The 21,616-nt window shown below is 22.2% G+C and overlaps 5 protein-coding genes across 5 annotated transcripts; 3 read left to right on the top strand and 2 right to left on the bottom strand.

Annotated features, from left to right (window-relative positions):
- Positions 1 to 1,072: 1,072 nt before the first annotated feature.
- Positions 1,073 to 2,887, top strand: DICPUDRAFT_74525 (uncharacterized protein; the record flags this gene model as incomplete). The annotated part of the gene is made up of 4 exons (XM_003283483.1): positions 1,073 to 1,397; positions 1,478 to 1,535; positions 1,595 to 1,784; positions 2,813 to 2,887. 4 exons carry the CDS (start codon positions 1,073 to 1,075, stop codon positions 2,885 to 2,887), a joined length of 648 nt encoding a protein of 215 aa, XP_003283531.1.
- Positions 2,888 to 6,125: 3,238 nt separating this feature from the next.
- DICPUDRAFT_74526 (uncharacterized protein) lies at positions 6,126 to 6,979 on the bottom strand (the record flags this gene model as incomplete). Its single annotated transcript, XM_003283515.1, has 2 exons — positions 6,126 to 6,644; positions 6,959 to 6,979. The coding sequence occupies 2 exons, from the start codon at positions 6,977 to 6,979 to the stop codon at positions 6,126 to 6,128; spliced, it is 540 nt and encodes a 179-aa protein (XP_003283563.1).
- Positions 6,980 to 10,239: 3,260 nt separating this feature from the next.
- On the top strand, positions 10,240 to 12,148 carry DICPUDRAFT_74527 (uncharacterized protein; the record flags this gene model as incomplete). Its single annotated transcript, XM_003283484.1, has 3 exons — positions 10,240 to 10,247; positions 10,773 to 10,825; positions 10,902 to 12,148. 3 exons carry the CDS (start codon positions 10,240 to 10,242, stop codon positions 12,146 to 12,148), a joined length of 1,308 nt encoding a protein of 435 aa, XP_003283532.1.
- A 4,074-nt stretch (positions 12,149 to 16,222) lies between these two features.
- Positions 16,223 to 16,986, top strand: DICPUDRAFT_74528 (uncharacterized protein; the record flags this gene model as incomplete). The annotated part of the gene is made up of 2 exons (XM_003283485.1): positions 16,223 to 16,507; positions 16,600 to 16,986. The coding sequence occupies 2 exons, from the start codon at positions 16,223 to 16,225 to the stop codon at positions 16,984 to 16,986; spliced, it is 672 nt and encodes a 223-aa protein (XP_003283533.1).
- Positions 16,987 to 18,596: 1,610 nt separating this feature from the next.
- DICPUDRAFT_147236 (uncharacterized protein) lies at positions 18,597 to 21,147 on the bottom strand (the record flags this gene model as incomplete). The annotated part of the gene is made up of 4 exons (XM_003283516.1): positions 18,597 to 18,874; positions 20,083 to 20,114; positions 20,426 to 20,769; positions 20,833 to 21,147. The coding sequence occupies 4 exons, from the start codon at positions 21,145 to 21,147 to the stop codon at positions 18,597 to 18,599; spliced, it is 969 nt and encodes a 322-aa protein (XP_003283564.1).
- Positions 21,148 to 21,616: the final 469 nt, after the last annotated feature.

The raw sequence follows: 21,616 nt of genomic DNA on the forward strand, positions 1-21,616 counted from the left end.
TTTTTATTTATTTGATTATTTATATATTTTAATTCTTATCTTTTTGTTAAAAAAAAAAAAAAAAATTCAATTTTTAGAAATTAAAAAAAAATTAAAAAAAAAATTAAAATTAAATAAAAAAAAAAAAAAATAAATGTTAATATTTATATTTTTAAAATTTAAATATAGCTTTATTAATATTTACTAATAATTGACATTTTATAATATAGTTTTTTTATTTTTTTAAAATATAGTTTTTAATTGAAATGAAAATTAAAATTTTTTTTTTTTTTTTTTATATTGGTAAATTTGTGAAAGATAATTCAAAGAAATAACTTATAACAAGTTGATTTTATAAAAATTTTTATAAACAAATAAATTTTAATTTATATATATATATATTAATAAACAAATAATAAACAAATTAAACATCAAAGCATTATTAGTATCATAAAAACCTGTAAATTTAAAAGCTACTTTTATTTTTATTACAATTTATTTAAAATAATATATATATTTTGAATTTAATTTTTTTTATTAAAATTAATCATTAAATAAATAATCTAATAATATTATTTTTTTAAATTTAGTTGTATAAATTATAGAAATAATCAATTTAATTAATTTTTTTATTATTTTTTTTAAAAATCATTTTTTGCAATGAAAATGTTAGTTTAATTTTTTGGGTATCATTTTAAAGAGAATTAAATAGAAAATTTAAATCAAATAAAAAAAATGATCAATCTATAATATAAAAAAAAGATATAAAATAAATTATTTTTTTTATTTTCCTTATATTATTATAAAAAAAATTATATTTTTCAAAACAGTTCTATCTTTTTATTAAATAAATTTTTTTTGAATTTATTTTTTATTTTTTATTATTTTAATTTTTATTTTTTTTATTGTATTAAAGAAATTGATTTTTATTTTTTTTCAATATTATTTTATTCATATACAAATAATAATATAGCTTTATTTTTACATTTTACAACACAATAATAATTTTTCCATATAAATTTAATTTCCTAACAATAATAATAATATTAAATATATTTATTTGAAACATTCATTATTATATATTAATATAAATATGGATTTTTCAAATAATAACCTTTTTATTTATACTTTAGAAGTATTATTAATTGTTTTCTTTATTGTATTATTAGTAAAATACAATATAATAAAAAAAAAATTAAAACTACAAAATAGCAATAATAAAAATAAAAATAATAATAATAATAATAAAATTAATAATAATAAAAAGAATAATAATCATTATCTACTAATAGTATTAGTAGAATATTTATTTTTAATAGTTAAATTTTTAATAGTTTTTATTTTATTTTATTCTGTATATTTTACATTTAATATAGTATTAAATGATGTAAATATTATATATAATCATCTCTCTTCAGGTATTTATAATTTATAATTTTATAAATCAAAACATTTCTTTAAACTAATTCCAATTTTATTTTTAATTAAATTCAAAAAGAAGAGAAATGTAATGAATGGGAGCTCTGTATGGATAGAGATCCTCCAAAATCACTAAAGTAAGTGTTTAAATCATTTTATATGTACATTTTTTGATTACTAATTCTTTTAAATATAGATTTAAAATTTTAGCAGATGTTTTGGAAAGCTCCATTTCAAGTTTGTCATATAAAGCTATGGCATTTTTATTTTTTATTATTTGGATGATGGTTTGGATTCCTTGCAAAATTTTTGATAACTTTAGAAGTTATTTAAATTCAAATCTTCACCACCAAATTGAACCACAACCTAAGGCAATCTTTGTCAATGTAATTATTAAAAAAGCAACAATTAAGATTTACAAAAACTAACCTATTTATATTATTAACTTTAGAATTTATTTATTATGGAAAAAGATTTTAAAAAACTTAGACTTCTAGAATAATTCTATATCATAATAAATAAATAATAAAATATTTTAAATTACCTTAGGACAACTAGACTAAATTATGATACAAAATAAACAAGACATTGGTAAAATAAAAAAAAAAAAAAAAAATAAAAAAAAATAAAATAGTAATAGTAATTATAAGATCATTAATTTAGTAATGATAATCAACCAAAGTAGATAAATAATAAATAGCATCCTCACCGGCATTCATCTTGGTCCTCATCATCAGCAGCATTCATCAGTATTCGTCTTGGTCCTCGGCATTATCATCATCATCAGCATCCTCACCGGCATTCGTCTTGGTCATCAGCATTATCATCATCATTCATCTTGGTACTCAGCATTATCATCATCATTAGCATCCTCACCGGCATTCATCTTGTTCCTAAGCCTTATCACCATCAGCATTCATCTTGGTCCTCATCATCAGCAGCATCATTCAGCAGCATTCATCAGCAGCATTCGTCTTGGTCCTCAGCATTATCATCATCATCAGCATTCATTTTGGTCCTCATCATCATCAGCATTGATTACCATCAGCATTCCTCATCATCAGCATCAGTTTTCATAAGCAACAGCATCATCAACCCTAAAGCTTTAGAAAAGAACTTTTAGTAAATCAATAATAATTAATAATTTTATAAAAAAAAAAAAAAAAAAAAAAAAATAACAATAATAATAATAATAATAGAATCAAACACTCACATATTTCAATCTATTTGATGGAAGAAATACATTTTCCCTGGCCAGGCAAATATGTTGGAACATCAAATGATTTTAATATCGAAAATATTTTCAGTATAAGGATACTAAAACATCATTAAATTTTTATATAAAATATAATAAAATTTTATTTTTATAAATAATATGTTTATTTTTTACCATTTTCCTTTTTATTAAATATAGATCTTCATGATAATTACAATTGATAATATTGTATTGAATAAACTTTGTGATTCGCTAAATTGTGTTTTTGAATAAATTTGTTTAAATAAATGTTTCAAATAATGTTTCAGAAGAGTTATTTATAACAGTACCCTCAAATAAATATGTAAACCCCCAACTTTATTAAGATGGAAATGATAATTATTGAATTAATAAGTAATATTTAATAGTAATCATTTCGATCTGTAACTCTGTCAAGTTGCTCCTTTAAATATTTGTGTATATCTCAGTAGGGGAATAATACCTGATTTTATTGTTTTCTTATTTCATATTCATTATAAGCTGTCTTTGGATGTTGTCTGTGATTCTTTCAAAAATATACCCCCAATTTTTAAATATCAACACATTATCACACCCATTTTTAAAATAAATATTTATTTTTAAAAATCTAATAATTTTTTAAAAAAAAATTTTTTATTTTTTTTTTTATTTTTTTAATTTTTTTATTTTATTTTTTTCAAAACACAACAAACAAACACATAAATAATTTTAATAATGTAAACTATAGCACATACAATAAATAATAATAATTTTAACATTACTGAAAATATGTTTAAACCTTTCGAGAATAAGTAAGTAAATGAATAAAACAACAATAACAGCAACAACAAACCCACATACATATAGAAAATGGCATCTTTGAAGAAATAGAAACAGAATTACTGACATAAATTAAATAATCTTCTATTAATATTCAAAAGATAGATTTACCAATTAAAACCATTCAATACCCTTACAAGATCTGCTGTCGTGGATTTTAATCAATTATATAAATATCTGGCCTAATAAATCCAACTACGAAATATTACTTCTATTTTATAATAATCTCAAAACCAATATCAATAACTATCATAAAAAGTCACAAAGTCAGAAACTCAAATTCTTTCAAAGTCTTTCAATCTCGAGTAAAATTCAAATCATGCAAAATATATAATAAATCAAGCCTACCCGAAATCTTTTCAGTATTAAAATAAATTTAATAATCGAGCACAATATTTAAATACCCCAATATTAGTATTTACTCAGTAAATCAATAATCAGTCCTCGGTTATTAGGAGCCTTTAAGAAAGTTAATATTAAAACATTTTATAAAAATCAAAAATCAATATAATACCAAAGGCAGTCCTCATTAATAAATAACAGTCACACCCAAACATCACCAAATTCGACTTATTATCATATAATTAATAAAACACCATCCCCCAATATTCAGAAGAAATCAATGGTATAGAATCAAAGAGATTGAACATGAATTTGAAAGTTATAGAATTGTAAAAGGAAATTTAGCAAAGAAAAAAAATTTAGAAACCAAACAGTATATAGAAAGTCAAAGAAATAGCAGTAGATCCAAGAAATCTCGATGACGAGCTTCCAACTAAAATGATACAGGTTGAACAACTTAGAAGGATAATTAGGTATTTTCAAAAATGGGTAATGAAATATCAATAAAGAAAACATTCAATCAAAAACAACATTCAACGCTCGAAGGATGTTATTTATAAAAAAATAAATTTTAAAAAAAAATAAAAAAATTAAAAGTGTATATTTATTTTATTTATTTTTTATAACTAATTGTTTATTTTTCTATATTTTGATTCTAAGATTTTGTTTTCTTGGAGCAATTCTTTGATTTATTCCCATTTAATGAAAGAATAATAGGTCTGATTGTATACAACTAATATTGATTAATAACAATTATAATGGTTAGTAATTACGTTTATATCTTTTTTATTTCCTCTACGCACCCATATGGTTGGTTATTATTATTTTATTATAATTTACTTACTTTTGATTCCATTAAAGTATTGTGGTTTTGAGTGAATTAAATGATTGTGATATTTTGAAGAAAAGGTGAATATAGTTTACATTGATGGATACCTCGAAGATTGTGGCGGACAAAAACCCAAATTTTTGGTTAGATTACAAATTGAGACTTAAAAATAATGATTAGAACTAAACTAAATAAATGTCAAAATTAAATATTAGTGATTTTATATTTATATATAATTAAAATTATTCTGGTTTTATCATAATGGTTACCTTTCTAATATTTAGAATTTCTTTGTTCATTTTTTGAAGAGTTGAACTAAATGTTGCAATATTTGTTACTAAAAGTTGATAATGATGTGAATATTTCTGAATTCCTTTTTGAAACTTTTTGAATGATGTGGTTAACTATTTCAATAACATCGATTTTAAAAAATGAAACATTGAATGAAACAATTTAATTAATAACTTCATCGCCATCTATTTTATAAATAGAAAATAAATGAAACGATTTAATTATTAATTTCATCGCTATCTATTTCATGATTAATCGAGAACCATATAGTCAACAGATTCTTCAGACTCGGATCTCAAACGAGAAATTTATATAATAAATGTTCATCTGAAAGATCCTCATCATCATCGGAATAGGTATGATCATCGGAATCATCGTCGGAATTTGATTCATTTTCGGAATAATCAATGGAATATTATCTAAATTTTTTAGCCAATAAATATAATTGAATATCATATATTGATCTTGCAACACAACCCTCTATCTGCAATTAAAAAATGAAAAAAATCAATATAAGTTTTATTTATTATGTATAAATATAAATGTATGAATAACTTACTTGAATAAAGCTCTATTTATAAATGACAGTCTATTGTATTGAAAATTTTAAATTTTAAATAGTTTGTTCAAATTTGGAAATAATGTAATCTAATTTAGAATTTGGGTTTGTTTTTTTGAGACATCATATACACCATTTGATTGAATTGAGGAACTTCTAACGAATTTGATACATTTCTTCTTGCAATTTTCTATATTCCTTTAGAAATTCTTCAGTTGCCTTTTCTTCTTCACTCAATGGAGCTGGTTGAAGACTTAAACTTCCCAATGAATTGACCAAATCCTCTAATTGGTCAGAATCATTGTGTTGGTAGTCCTCTTTTTCCCAACTCTCTTCTTTGTTGATGTATTTGTTGAATTTGTTTATTTTGATTTTACCATAACAAAATGCAAAATAAAAACCAATGGAACCAAAAAAAAAATAAAAAAATATATATAAATAAAAAATAATCCATTTTATTATACAAAAATAAATAATTATTTATAATTAAAAAAATACTAGTAATTATTTACAAATAAAAAAAAATATTAAAAAAAAAAAAAATTTTATATTTAAAAAAAAAAATAAAAAATAATTAAAACAAAAAAAAATAAATAAAAAAATATTAAACAAAAAAACAATAGTTTTATAATAATTTATTACATGAACTTCATTCAATAGAATAGATAATTCAAATTTGAAATTGAGAATCCCTTTTTGACATCACTAAAGGCAAAAATTCTGCATGCATTGAAGGTTTTATTAGTTACAGAAATTGTTAAATATCTTTTAACACTTTTTACGTTTTGAATCCTAAAGGTTTCATTTAGAACAGTACTGTTTGAAAATGTCATTGCAAGTTTTTCCTTTAATGCAGTCTCTCTTTCAAATGAAAGATTTTTAATGTTGGTTGGTAAGAATGATGACATGATTGAGGCTATTTGTAAATTGAACCCTGAAATATCTGTTTTTGAAACCATTAAACTACATAAATCAAAAAAACCAGCTATATGTTGGATCGTGCTTGGGTTATATTCTAAGACCAATGTTGATAATCTAGTGTCTACCAATGATAGGCATGGATTTTGAGACCTTGAAAAATTAATATAATGATGGGAGTCTTCAAAGCTTCTAATTTGATTGATTTTTTCTTTTTCGCTTGTTATTAAAGCAACTGATTGCTCGTTTAAAGACTATTTTTTTTTAAATATTAGATTGATAATTTTTAAAAAAAAAAAAATAATATTCATAAAATTGCAGTATTTGATAAAAAATTTTAAAGCTCGCTTACTGTTATTTGTTTTATTATTATATGAATAAATAAATAAATAGTTTAAAATAATAATTATAATTAATATCTATGCCATTCACCTGTCAGTTTTTTAAAGAGGTCCACCTTCAATAATATATGATTTGATAAAACCCGGGCATATATCCATATTTTAAAGAGAAATGGTTTAAAAAACGGAGGATTACCACGATGCCAAACACTATGTGAATGTCACACCCCTGCTCCCTTAAGGGCCATTAATAAGGTTACTTTGACATAAATAAATAATTAATTATTATTTTATTTACTATCTCATTTATTTGTTATAATATTTATTATGATTGATTTTTTTTTATTTTACTTTATTTTATTTTATTTTATTTTATACAAAAAAAATTTATTAAAACTATTTTTAAGAATATTAAAAATATAAATTTAAAAATGTGTTGTAAAATTATGGGGCATCTTTTTATAAGATTTTTTAAAACACACTTTACCGCCATATTTATTTTTAAAATTCAAATAATTTTTTTTAAATTTTTCCCAATTTTTTTATTTTATTTTTATTTTTATATTTTTCAACACACAACAAACACACCCACACAAATAATTTTAATAATGTAAAATATATATTACACCAAAAATAATAATTTTAAAATAACCGAAATATGTTTAAACCTTTTTAGAACAATTTAGAAATCAATACATTATTTTAAAAAAACAAAAACAACAATAATAATAGAATAAATCAAGCTAACAACAACAATTTAATAATGTAGATTTTGTCTAAATAGCTAAAGGTGAATATTAGAATATGACCTACCCGAAATCTTTTCAGTATTAGGTTCTGCAGCATCATCAAAACAGGATTTTAGCAATCAATCAAATAATTCAAAAAAACAATCAAGTATATATTTAAATATCGAATTAAATAAATTTAATAATAGAGCACAATATTTAAATACTCCAATTTTAGTCATCTATATATAAAAAAAATAATAGTAAATCAATAATCAGTCTTCAGTTATTAGAAGCCTTAAAGAAAGCTAATATTAAAACATTTATAATAATTAATAGTTAAAAATCAATATAGTGCCAAACCAAAGCAGTCCTCATTAAGAAATAACAGTCACACCCAAACATCATCAAATTCGACATTTTAGCATATAATTAATAAAACGCCTCACATCACTACTGCAGGGTGCTGCTGCAGGTGGTGCTACTGTGGGTGGTGCTACTGAAGGTGGCACGGGTGGAAAAGGTGGTACAGGTGGCACATCAACAAGTGGATCAACCAGCATATCAACAGGTATAATAGCAGGTAACTGTTCAAGGTTCATCAGATAGCAGATCATCATCAGCTAGTGGTTCATCAGATAGCAGTTCATCAGATAGTTAATACCACAATATCAACAACAACTACAACCAGAAACAATACCAGTTATACCAAGGCATTCAGGATAAATTCAGTAAACAATTTTTCAACACTGGTCATGATACTTCAGTTGGTATATCAGAAGTTTCACTGAGTTCTCGTACTGATATAGGTGATCTATCAGCATTGGTTTCTAAGCAAACTGATGAATGCGAAGAGAAAGCAAAACAAATAAATCCATTAAAAGCGGTAGCATCAAACTCATCAAAAATCTAATGTTGGTAGTTCAAATGCAGGTGCTAATAGTATTAGCTTTATAGTTCACCAATCATCTCATTGAATACTTCAGAAGAAATCAATGGTGACAAAATCAAAGAGACTGAACATGAATTTGAAAGTTATAGAATTGCAAAAGAGAATTTAGAATAGCAATGGGAAAAGATTTAGAAACCAAACAATTAATAGAAAGTCAAAGAAATAGCAGTATTTTTGTTGTAGATCCAAGAAATCTCGATGACGATCTTCCAATTAAAATGATGATACAGGCTGAACAACTTTGAAAATTAGAGATTTCTGACTCAAAAGGTTCATTTAGAAACAGTTAGAAATGAAAATACTCAATTATTAAAATTTAAAATTGAAAATATCGAAGAGGAGATAAGACAAAGAATGAAAGAAAAGTTAAACATTTTAAGATAAATAGATAAATAAATAGATAATATAGCAACTACTCAAGAGAAGCAATCTAAATTAGCAATCAATCATTTAAACCGTGTTACAAGAGTTTTTAGACGTGGCAGTGCTAATTTAACATCAAATAATTTAAATCCTCACCAAATTTTTTAGTTAGTGCCAATAATAACAATGCCATTGGTGTTCGAATTAAACCAAACCAAAAATTAAATTCATTATTTTAAAAAAAAATACACCATCATCATCAAATAATTTAATACCACCATCACCATTTAATAAAAATAACAACACCTCACCATTGGTACATCCACAACATTTACCTCCATTACCAGTTTGGAGATATAAGTATATATCTGCAGTTCTTCCAACTTTACTTGCCAAACCATCTTCTAGAGTACAGAACTAATAAATTCAGTGAACTAAAATAAAAAAAATAAAATTATATAAATAATAAAATAAATTAAAATTAGATATAAAATTAAATTAGATTTTAAAAATAAATAAAAGGAAAAAATAAATGGTTTGATCATCATCACCAATTTCGATAAAAAAGATGATGGAATCAATTTAAAAATACAAAGAAAAGAAAATAAAATAAAATTAAATATAATTTTTTTTTTAAGCAGAACATCGCCAGTTCTGCTTACCAAAAATGTTATTTTTTTATTTATTTTTTTTTCACAGATAAAATATAAATATAATTACTCGAATCAGTTTAAGGTAATATATATAAATATAATTTATTTTAGAGTAAATTTAACAGCATCTTCTACGACGATTACCAATATCAATATCAATATTGATAATGTTACTGTTACCATCACTGCATGAATTAAAACATGGATTGAAACCACTTAAGCTATTACCGAACCAAACTGATTCATTATCAGAGAATGAGACACTTCCAGATGAGCTTAACATTGATTTAGATGAGGCACCGTTAACTGGGTTCATTGATGAAAGAGATTCTATGAAAAATTAAAAAAATAAAATTAATAAAAAAAAAATAAATGTTAATATTTATATTTTAATTTTAATTATAGTATTAATATTTACTAATAATTGACATTTTATAATATTGTATTATAGTTTTAGAATGAAAATTAAATTTTTTTTTTTTTTTATATATTGGTAAATTTGTGAAAGATAATTCACCCAAAGAAATAACTTACAACAACAACTTTATTTAAACAAATTTAGTTATAAAAAATATAAAAAAAAAATAATAAAAAGATTAAAATTTATTTTTAATGAGCATCAAAGCTTTATTTGTATGAAAAACTTGTGGATTTAAAATTTATTTAAAAAACACATATTTTTATTTTTTTTTATAAAACTAATCATTAAATTAATAATATAAAATTATTTCTTTAAATTTAGTTTCAAAAAACATACAAATAATCAATTTAATTAATTTTTTTTTTTATTTTTTTAAAATCATTTTTTTACAATGAAAAAGTTAGTTTAATGTTTTGGGTATCATTTAAAAGAGAATTAAATAAAAAATCGAAATCAAATAAAAAAAATGATCAATCTATAATATAAAAAAAAGATATAAACTAAATTATTGCTTTACAATTATTTTTTTAATTATTTTCTTTATTTTATAAAAAAAATTAAACAATTCTTTCTTTTTAATAAATAAATTTTTTTAAATTTATTTTTTATATTTTATTATTTTAATTTTTTTTTTTTTTTATTGAATTAAAGAAAACATTTTTTTTTTTTTTTTATTATTTTATTCACACAAATAATAGCTTTATTTTTACAATTTTTCAACACAATAATATTTATTTTTTTTATAATTTTAATTAGATAATATTCACACATTTTTCAATATTTTATTTTTTCAACTTTTTCTTTCTTTATTATTTTATATATTTATATATTTTATATATATTTATATAAAATCAACCTAAATATGATAGTAAATAAAATTTTATTTCTATCATTTTTAGTTATATTTTTATTTTTTTTATCAAGATTTACCCCAGAAACACCCCAATTAAATCCAAGTTCTTCACTTTGCATTCCAGGTACTAAAATAAACTATAAATTATAAACTAAAAATAGATATTGGATAATAAATATTAACCTTAATTTTTTTTATAGATATTCCAAACTCAACTCCAACTTATATTTGGTCACCAAGTAATCCAAAAGTTGGAAATACCAATGGTTCAGGTAATTTAGTAGCAATTGTTCAAGAACCAGACCAAATTGTTTTTTCATCATCTCAAGTAGGGATCGAAGTTGGTAAAAAATTAGTACTCTCAACTAAATTATTATCAAAGCATTTACCAAAAGGAGTTCATTTCGAATCTTGCTCAATTAATAATTTAGAATGGAAGGTTAAAGATGATTCCATTTTCAAAATTTTACCACATGAAAAGGTTGACCAACAAAAGATATCAAGTGACATATGTTCATCTCGTGAATTTTTGGCTCTAAAAGAAGGCTCAACTGTTATTTCAGTTCAATACAATGGAATGAGAGAAGAAATTCGTATTTTTGCTTCTCCACCAGCTGATCAAATAGAATTTTTATTAAGTTTAGGTTCATCGGCCGAGGTTTCTTTCTGTGGTGGTAAAGAGACATGGCATTTACAACCAAAGATTTATTCCAAATTTATTTCATCAGATAATAAAGAACAAAACTCACTCTCAATCACTCCAGGTGATAATAATTCATTCAAAGTCACTTGTCAAAAACAATCAAATGATCCACAAAATGTTATTGTGACTATTAGAAACAAAAAGAGTATTAGCAGCCCATTACCAGAAGCCCATTCAATTAAAATTCCATTCTTTTGCCGTCAACCATCATATGTTCATATTCAATTTATAAAATTACCAACTGAAGAAGAAGGTAAACAAAAATCACGTGAAATCAGTCGTTTAAATATTCATAATAATAGTGATTTACCATTTATTGCTATGAATTCTATTGCTAAATATGAAAAAGGTAGTACCAATTATCCAATTATAGTTGCAGATTCCATCTTTATTGCCGCCTTTGCTATCGGTTTTTTTGTATATAAAAAACATATGTTTATTTATATATCAAATTTATCACAAATATCAACCTCTTTATTAGAATCATTCCGATCTCCATTTCCATACTCTTCTTTAGCATCACCAAATAGTTCACTATTTAATTATATATCAAATCCAAATTTATCACAAATATCAACCTCTTTATTAGAATCATTCCGATCTCCATTTCCATACTCTTCTTTAGTATCACCAAATAGTTCACCATTTATTATTTATCAACAAAAAAATTTAAAAAAAAAAAAAAATTTAAAAAACCAAAAGAAAAATAAAATAAAGAACAAAACTCACTCTAATTATATTTGATCATAATAAAGAAAAATAAAATATTTCATAAAAAAAAAGAAGATCCAATCATAGTTAAACCAATAGTATAATTATAACTAAATTAATTATTTATGAATTTAATAAAATGGCCATTTATTAAATCAATATAAATAATAATTTAAAGTTTTAAAAATTAATTTAAATAAACAATATTTTATAATAAAGAAAAATAAAATATTTCTTAAATAAAATTATTTTTTTTTATTTATTTGTATATTTTTAATGTTATAGAATTTTATTTAATTTTAAAATATAACTAATTTATTTATTTGTTTTTTGATCGTATTACTTTGTTGTTTTATTAACATTATATTTTGATAATTACTTTTAATATATTTTCAATAACTGAGTGACTTATAACTATTACTTTGTGTTTATTATTATATTGAATGGTATAGAAATTAAAATCTATTGAAATTAAATTGTAAAAATATCACAGTAGGGATATATTACCTTATTTAATGCTTTATTTATACCATTTACATTATATTCTGTCTTTGGTGTTGTCTGATGCTCTCTTTGTTGCTGCAGCATAATGGTGGTGTTCAATAGTTGCTTTCTATTATTACAAAACATTCCTATTATTAAATAGTGTAATTGGGGTATAGTATTATATGATCTTTTTATGATTATTAAACAGTTACCCCAATTTTGGTCAATATCAACACGTTACGTCCATTTTAAATTTTTAAAATAATATTTATTTTTTAAAAACCAAATAATTTATAAAAAAAATTTTTTTAATTTTTTCAATTTTTTTATTTTATTTTTTTCATTCACAACAAACACACACATAAATAATTTTAATAATGTAAACTATAGCATATCTAATCAATAATAATAATAATTTTAACAAAACTGAAATTTGTTTAAAACCTTTCGAGATTAAGTTGGTAAATTAATATATTTTAAAACAACAACAACAACAACAACAACAAACCCACACATATAGAAATTGGCATTGTTGAAGAAATATAGAAAATAGAAACAGAATTACTAATAATTTAATATTCAAAAGACAGATTTACCAATTAAAACCATTCAATACCCTAACAGGATCTGCTATCATCGATATCATGAATGAAAGGATTTTAATCAATTATATAAAGATTTAGCCAATGTTTACCAAATGCACAGCGAACCTACTAAAAGAGATTTTATAATATTCACAAGTAGTAATAATACCAATCAAACCACGAACTATTGCTCAATAATAATAATAATAATCTCAAAATTAATAGCAATAACTATCATAAAAAGTCACAAAGTCGCAGAAACTCAAATTCTTTCAATCTCGGGTAAATCAGCAAAATTCAAATCAATTGAAAGTTCGTTTAAAAATTCAAAAACAACTTTCGCTGTTCAATCAGCAGGTGTAACAACTTTAATTGGATTAACATCATTTAAATTTAAATTCACATGTCAATCAATTGGTGGATTAACTATTGCAAATTCAATAGCTTGGATTACAACAAACAAAAACTGGATTAACAGCTGATTCAATTGCAACTGGTCAATCAATAACAGGATTAACAACTGCAAATATAATAGTAACTGGGCAAAGTGTAGGTGGTTTTACAACTGCAAATACTTTAGGTTTAACATTATTAAATTCACTAGGCCAATCAGTTGGTGGATTAACTACTTCAAATTCAATAGCTGACATAACAACAAGTAAAACAACTGGATTAACTACTGCAAGCTCAATTGAAACAGGTCAGTTAATAACTAGTTTAAAAACTTCAAATACAATTGGAGGTGGCCAATCAGTAGCAGGATTAACAACTTCAAATACAATTTGGTTTAATTTCGAGTGCAAATTCCGTTGCAGGTTTAACAACTGCAAATACAATTGGTGGTGGTCAATCAGTAGCAGGTTTAATAACTTCAATTGGGTTGACAAAGTGTAGGTGAAATGGTGCATCGAGTGTTTTCATTTCAGGTGTAAACTCTGTAGCAGGATTAACCACATCAAATACAATTGGAGGTAGTCAATCAGTAGCAGGTGTAACAACTTCAAATTTAATTGGATTAACATCGTTGAATACAATAGGTCAATCCGTTAGGAGTCTTACAACTATATATTTAAATATCGAATTAAAGTCATCTATATAAAAATAATAATAGAATTTACTCAGTAAATCAATAACCAGTCTTCAGTTATTAAGAAAGCTAATATTAAAACATTTTATAATAATTAATAGTTAAAATCAATAGTGCTAAACCAGAGGCGGTCCTCGTCAAGTGCTAACAGTAACACCCAAATATCACCAACTTATTATCATATGATTTCTTTATTTCATTCGGGTTTTAAATTTTTATTTTCTTATGGATTTAAATCGTCAGTTAATTTTCACACCAGTTTTATTTAAGCTAATTTTTAAAATAAACATTACAAATAATACTTTTAAATAAAATAATTTTAATATAATTTTATATATTTATGTACTTATAATTTTATTTAAAACACCCAATATATACATTGATAAATTAAAGTTAAATGTTAATTATGGAAAAAAAAAAATTAAATTAATCTTTATTAATTTTTTTTTGAATTTTAAATTTTGAATCTATTATTTTGATGTTCATCTACAGAACACATAGAAGTAACTCTGTAAAATAGGTATTATCTGTTTTAATAAGAATTTTTTTATAATAAAGTATAAAAACTGTGTATGACTCAAAGTCTGATAATATATTTGTTCTTCCTGATTCACAGAGTTATATATAATAAAGCTTTGAAACTTGAATGATTTGCTGTTGTTTAAAACCTTGTACCCATCTTTTTGAAATCTTTTCTAAATTGACCTAATAAAATTAACCTGTATCGACTGATCCTTTTTTAAATTTTTTGGTTGAATATAAAAAAGTAATTATTATTATTATAAAAGTACATTCAATAAATGATGATAAATTTAATAAAAAAAAAAATTAAAAATTAAATTTTTTTTATTTTTTTTAATTTTTTTTATTTTCTAAAAATAATTCTGCACCATAAACATTATTTTATTATAAACAAAATAAAAATAAAATAACAATATTTATATTATAATGTCCTTCATTAATATATATTAAGCCAAATACTAAGAAAGGTAAGGTAAATAATTACACATACTATTTCTAAAATTGTTTTATATATAATATTATACTAATTAAAAATAAAATACAATAACTAAATTACTACACATAGACGTATCACCATTAAATAGAGCATATCAACGATAAAGACACACCATCAAACCAATTGATTTATGAACAGTCTTCAAGAAAGAATAATTACGATATCAAATATTTTAAAACCCAATAAAAGAATGTTTGTGCATTTTCATTAAATTCAAATTTCAGCAAATTCTAAAAGTTCAACTATTTAGAATCCATTGGTGTCAATTTAAATATACTATATTATCTTTAAAATTTAAATCAGTTCATTAAAACTATCGAATGTTAATTTGGTGGATGTTTTAAAGTTTGCAGGATCCAAATCAAAAAGCCTATTGGTCTTACAGTATCAAATATTGTTTGAAGTGTAGGTTTGCATAAAAGGTATCTATGGGCATCACAGACCTGTTGTTTTAAAAAAAAAGAGAAAAACAAATTATCTTTTTTTTTACAAATACAAAATCTGTCAAATTTTTTCTTTTTTTTTTTTTTTTAATTTTTTTATTTTTTTATTTTTTTATTATAACCATATGTCACATTCTTTTACAAAATATTTTTTTATTATTGCCATATGTCACATTCTTTTACAAAATTAGCATTTTGGAATCATTAGAAACCGATATTTTTATAAAAAAAATTTTAAAAAAACCTGGTAAAAAGATATTTTTATAAAAAAATATATTTTGATGTCAAATTTTTAGGATTTTCGATTATAATAAAAATAAAGATTAAAACTGGTTAAGAAAATAATATTTCAAGTAAATAAAAAAAAAGTATAAATAGAAAAAAAACTTTATTTAATGAATTAAAAAATAAAATAAAAACAAATAATAAAAAATAAATATTATATTAACAATAAACTATTTTATTAATTATCAATACTTCTTATCTAAAATGAAATTATTACTATCTTTAATTTTAATTGTTGCTTTATCAAGTTCTTTTATCAATGCTTTCAAGATGCCACCCAAAGGCATTAAAGATGTTGATTGTGCCGCCAAGATTTCTAGTTTAAGTGGATATAACACTTGGTTTGATGTAGTATCAGCAAATGGAGTATATCAAAATGGGGACCAAGAGGGACAGGCTTCATTTTATGAATCTGGTTATGTCTCTGTAGACTACGATAACAATCAAGTATATGTCATGTTTGGCCTTAATATCGATGGCAATGATGTAGTAGGTAAAACTTGGTTATATTCAAAAAATGTAATTATCCAAACATATAATTTAAAAAAAAAAACAATGTTCTAATGTTTTTTTTAAAATAGCAAACCCAATATGTAATAGTTGATGGTCAAACTTGTATTAAAGTTCCATTTACCTCAGGAACTCCAGTAACAAATGAGTTTACTAAAGTTGGTGAAATTAATCTTGGTATGATCAATACCCAAATCCTCCAACCAACAACCTCAGACTCACTAACTATTCAAGAAATTTTTGTTGAAACTCAATACTGTTCACCAATAGCTTCTAAAATTGCTAATGCCCCAAATAAAACACCAGGTTCTACAATAATGAATTTCTACAATTACCAAAACACTGTTGCCCCAGCAGATTTTGTATTGCCAGCCGAATGTTCTGATTTAAATTCAATCAAACTCTCATCTCACAAGTTAATTAAACCATACCCAAAATTCTTAAATCAATTGTTTTAAATAACAATTAAAAAATTATTTAAAATATTAATATTTAATATTTTTTATATTAAAACTCATTAAATAAAATTTTTATTTAATCATTTAAAGAATTATAATGTTTTTTCTCTTTTTAAAAGCTCTCTCATATTGAGAATATAAATGGATGTGTTTTATTTTAAACTAAATTTAGATTTGTTGTTTTTTTAAATTATTTATATTATTATTTTTAAATTATTAATTTTTTAATAAATTTTATTTTATTTTATTTGTAATAAAAATGAAAAAATAAAACCCCTTTTAGAATATTAAATAAATAACAATATTTTTATTTTTAAAATTAAAAAATTAGTTTTGTTAATATTTAATAATAATTAAAATTTTAAAATGTATTTAATAAACACATTTAGTAAAAAAAAAAAAAAAGAAAAAAAAAAGATTTAAATTTATTTAAATGAACATCAAAGCAAAAAAAAATAAAAGAAAGTAAAAATTAAAGTTTTATTATTATTTTTTTTAAGAATTTCTTCTATTTCTTTTATAATTTCTTCATTTTCCTCAATTAAGGCAGCGAGTTTCAATTCTAATAACTCATTTTCTTTTTCAATTTTTTCTAATTGAGATTTATATATTCTACTAATTTCTTTAAAGTTTCTTTTTTCAGCTGTAAATTTATTTTCTACTATTTCATAGCTGTCTTGAGCGTTTTGAAGGAATTACTCCAATTCTATTCATCAACATCAAAGTGTTGGGAAGATTGAAAATTGTTTAAATATCAGCACATCTTTATAATAGCAACTGTTTGAAAAATCAAAGTAAATTCAAGAGGACAAGTAGTGATTCAAAAAGGTTGTTGTTATAATGCTAAGAATAATAAAATTAAAAAGATAGAGATGAGGCAATTAAAACTTTAGAGAATGAGTTTTTAACTGGTCAGTCAAAGACGACAATATTACCGAAATTAAATCAATTGAAAGAGAAATTTAAAGAAAACAAGGAAATACCTAAAAATGCTGATGTGGATTTTTTGAAAGAACAAGGAATGAAATTTAAATAGATATAGAAAAGATAATAGAAAATTATACAAAAGAAATAGAAAATAAGAAATGAAATTATAAATCAAATAAAAAATATAATGAAGTAGTCAAAGCATTAGTAATGGTGAAAATCCATCAGTAATGTCGGCAGAATATGAAAAAAATACATAACCAAATAATATTTCAGAAGAAAACAAAATTTTGTAAAATTTAAAATAAAAATAAATAAAAAATATAAAGCTTTAATTTTATTATTTCTTTAAAAAGATGAATGAGTTTTAGCTATCATTTTCTTCTTTGTGTTGTTCCTAATAAACAGAAATACATGATTCGGATTCTAAAACAGAAATACATGATTCGGGTTCTAAAACAGAAATACATGATTCGGATTCTAAAACAGAAATACATGATTCGGATTCTAAAACAGAAATTTATTTGTGTTAGTAATTCATATATTTTCCTTTTTTATTCAACGAATCCCATTTCTAAATAGATTTGATGTTTTTGATAATGTTTTTATTTACTTACTTATATTTAAAGGTTTTTAAAAGTATTTCAATGCACCCGTGTCTATAAGAGATCTAACCAAAATTATTATTTTTTTAATTGTTGATCTAGTTGATTACTACATTCATCTAGGGTATTATCGAAGTGTTGGAGAAGATTTGAATATTGTTCCATAAGTTGTTTATTTTCAATTTCTTCTTCACTTGTTAGAACACTTAGACTTCCAAATGAATTTACCAAATCATCTAATTGGTCAGAGTCTTCGAGTTGGTGGTCGTCTTTTTCCCAACTCTCTACTTGGGTGATGCTTTTTTTGGTAAATAATTTACCAAAACGAAAAGTTGAATAAAAACCAATGGCACAAACTAAAAATAAAAAAATATACAAAAATAAAAAATAATCCATTTTTTTTTACAAAAATAAACAATTATTTATAAATTATATACAAATAAAAATAATAATTATTATTTACAAATAAAAATATTAAAGATATAAAATAAATTATATACAAATAAAAATAATAATTATTATTTACAAATAAAAAGAAATATAAAGATATAAAAAACAATATATTATTTTAAATGAAAGCGATTGTAAAAAAATATGAAGCTGATGGATGAAAAATTATATGTGTGGTGTGAAAGCAATAATTTTTAATGAATAAAAAAAAAAAAAAATTTAATAGTCTATTTTTTAAAATTAAAAAAAAAAAAAAAAATTAATAAAACAATTAAAAAAAAATAAAAAAAAACAAAAAAACAATTGTTTATTTTATAATAAATTATTATAATTTATAACTAATGAATTTAATTATATAGAATAGTTTCAGCCTTATCTTTTTCATAAAATTTTAGATTGAAAATATTAATTAAATCTATTTGTTTGATTTAAAAATTTCATTAAATTCTCTCTCTATTGATATCCAAAATACATAGGTAAACTTTTACATTTAAAAAAAAGATTTGAAAAAAAAAAAGATTAATTAATTAATTCATTAAATCAATTTAAAATTATAATTATTTTATTAAAAATAAATTAATTTAAAATTATTCTAAAAAATTTAATTTTTTGTTTATAAAAATATTTTTTATTTTTTATTAATTTTTTATTTATCACTTTATTCATTATATTTTATCCTTCAGTAGAGGTAGTCTTTAAAACTAAAACTTACATAGTTGTATTTAGTTTCCAATATTGTTTAAGAAAAAAATTCTATTAGTCAACTTATACCATCATATCTTTTTTATTTTTAACATAGTGTTTTTTTCAAATTAAAGGTAAATATTTAAAATTATTTTCAATAAATAATATAAATAAACAAACTAATTTTATTTAAATATTATAGAATATATCCTAAATTAGAGAAAAGATCCAACATGGGCTGAAGGTTTGATCTCTGCTGTTAAAGCTTCGTCAATTCAAGAAATTGTCGGTGGGACTGAAAAGGCTTATTGTAAACTCTAAAGCTGTCACTGCCGCTACCCTCAACTTGGTTCCGCTTGTTAATCTGATATCACAACATAAAGTAACAAATGCTTAGCAACCTCTTCTTTAGACTCATTCCAATCCCCACTTCCATAATTTTTAGTATTACCAAATACTTCACTACAATTAAAAAAAAAAAAAAAATTTTGTTATAATTATTAAAATTAGTTTAATTTTAAAAAAAAATAATATAAATAATTTAAAAAAACAACAAATCTAAATTTGGTTTAAAATAAAACACATCCATTTATATTCTCAATATGAGAGAGCTTTTAAAAAGAGAAAAAACATTATAATTCTTTAAATGATTAAATAAAAATTTTATTTAATGAGTTTTAATATAAAAAATATTAAATATTAATATTTTAAATAATTTTTTAATTGTTATTTAAAACAATTGATTTAAGAATTTTGGGTATGGTTTAATTAACTTGTGAGATGAGAGTTTGATTGAATTTAAATCAGAACATTCGGCTGGCAATACAAAATCTGCTGGGGCAACAATGTTTTGGTAATTGTAAAAATTCATTATTGTAGAACCTGGTGTTTTATTTGGGGCATTAGCAATTTTAGAAGCTATTGGTGAACAGTATTGAGTTTCAACAAAAATTTCTTGAATTGTTAGTGAGTCTGAGGCTGCTGGTTGGAGGATTTGGGTATTGATCATACCAAGATTAATTTCACCAACTTTAGTAAACTCATTTGTTACTGGAATTCCTGAGGTAAATGGAACTTTTATACAAGTTTGATCATCAACTATTACATATTGGGTTTGCTATTTTATAAAAAAAACATTAGAACATTGTTTTTTTTTTAAATTATATGTTTGGATAATTACATTTTTTGAAAATAACCAAGTTTTACCTACTACATCATTGCCATCGATATTAAGGCCAAACATGACATATACTTGATTGTTATCGTAGTCTACAGAGACATAACCAGATTCATAAAATGAAGCCTGTCCCTCTTGGTCCCCATTTTGATATACTCCATTTGCTGATACTACATCAAACCAAGTGTTATATCCACTTAAACTAGAAATCTTGGCAGCACAATCAACATCTTTAATGCCTTTGGATGGCATCTTGAAAGCATTGATGAAAGAACTTGATAAAGCAACAATTAAAATTAAAGATAGTAATAATTTCATTTTAGATAAGAAGTATTGATAATTAATAAATAGTTTATTGTTAATATTTATTATTTGTTATTATTTTTTATTTTTTAATACTTTATATAAAGTTTTTTTTCTATTTATACTTTTTTTTTATTTACTTGAAATATTATTTTCTTAACCAGTTTTAATCTTTATTTTTATTATAATCGAAAATCCTAAAAATTTGACATCAAAATATATTTTTTTATAAAAATATCTTTTTACCAGGTTTTTTTAAAAAAATTTTTTTAAAAAAATATCGGTTTCTAATGATTCCAAAATGCTAATTTTGTAAAAGAATGTGACATATGGCGATAATAAAAAAATAAAAAAAATAAAAAAATAAAATAATAAAAAAATAAAAAAAAAAAAAAAAAGAAAAAATTTGACGGATTTTGTGTTTGTAAAAAAAAAGATAATAGTCATATGATAGTTTTAGAACAATCAAATCTGTTATTGTAAA

Source organism: Dictyostelium purpureum (assembly GCF_000190715.1).
Source record: "Dictyostelium purpureum unplaced genomic scaffold DICPUscaffold_9, whole genome shotgun sequence".
Taxonomy (NCBI): Eukaryota; Evosea; class Eumycetozoa; order Dictyosteliales; family Dictyosteliaceae; genus Dictyostelium; species Dictyostelium purpureum.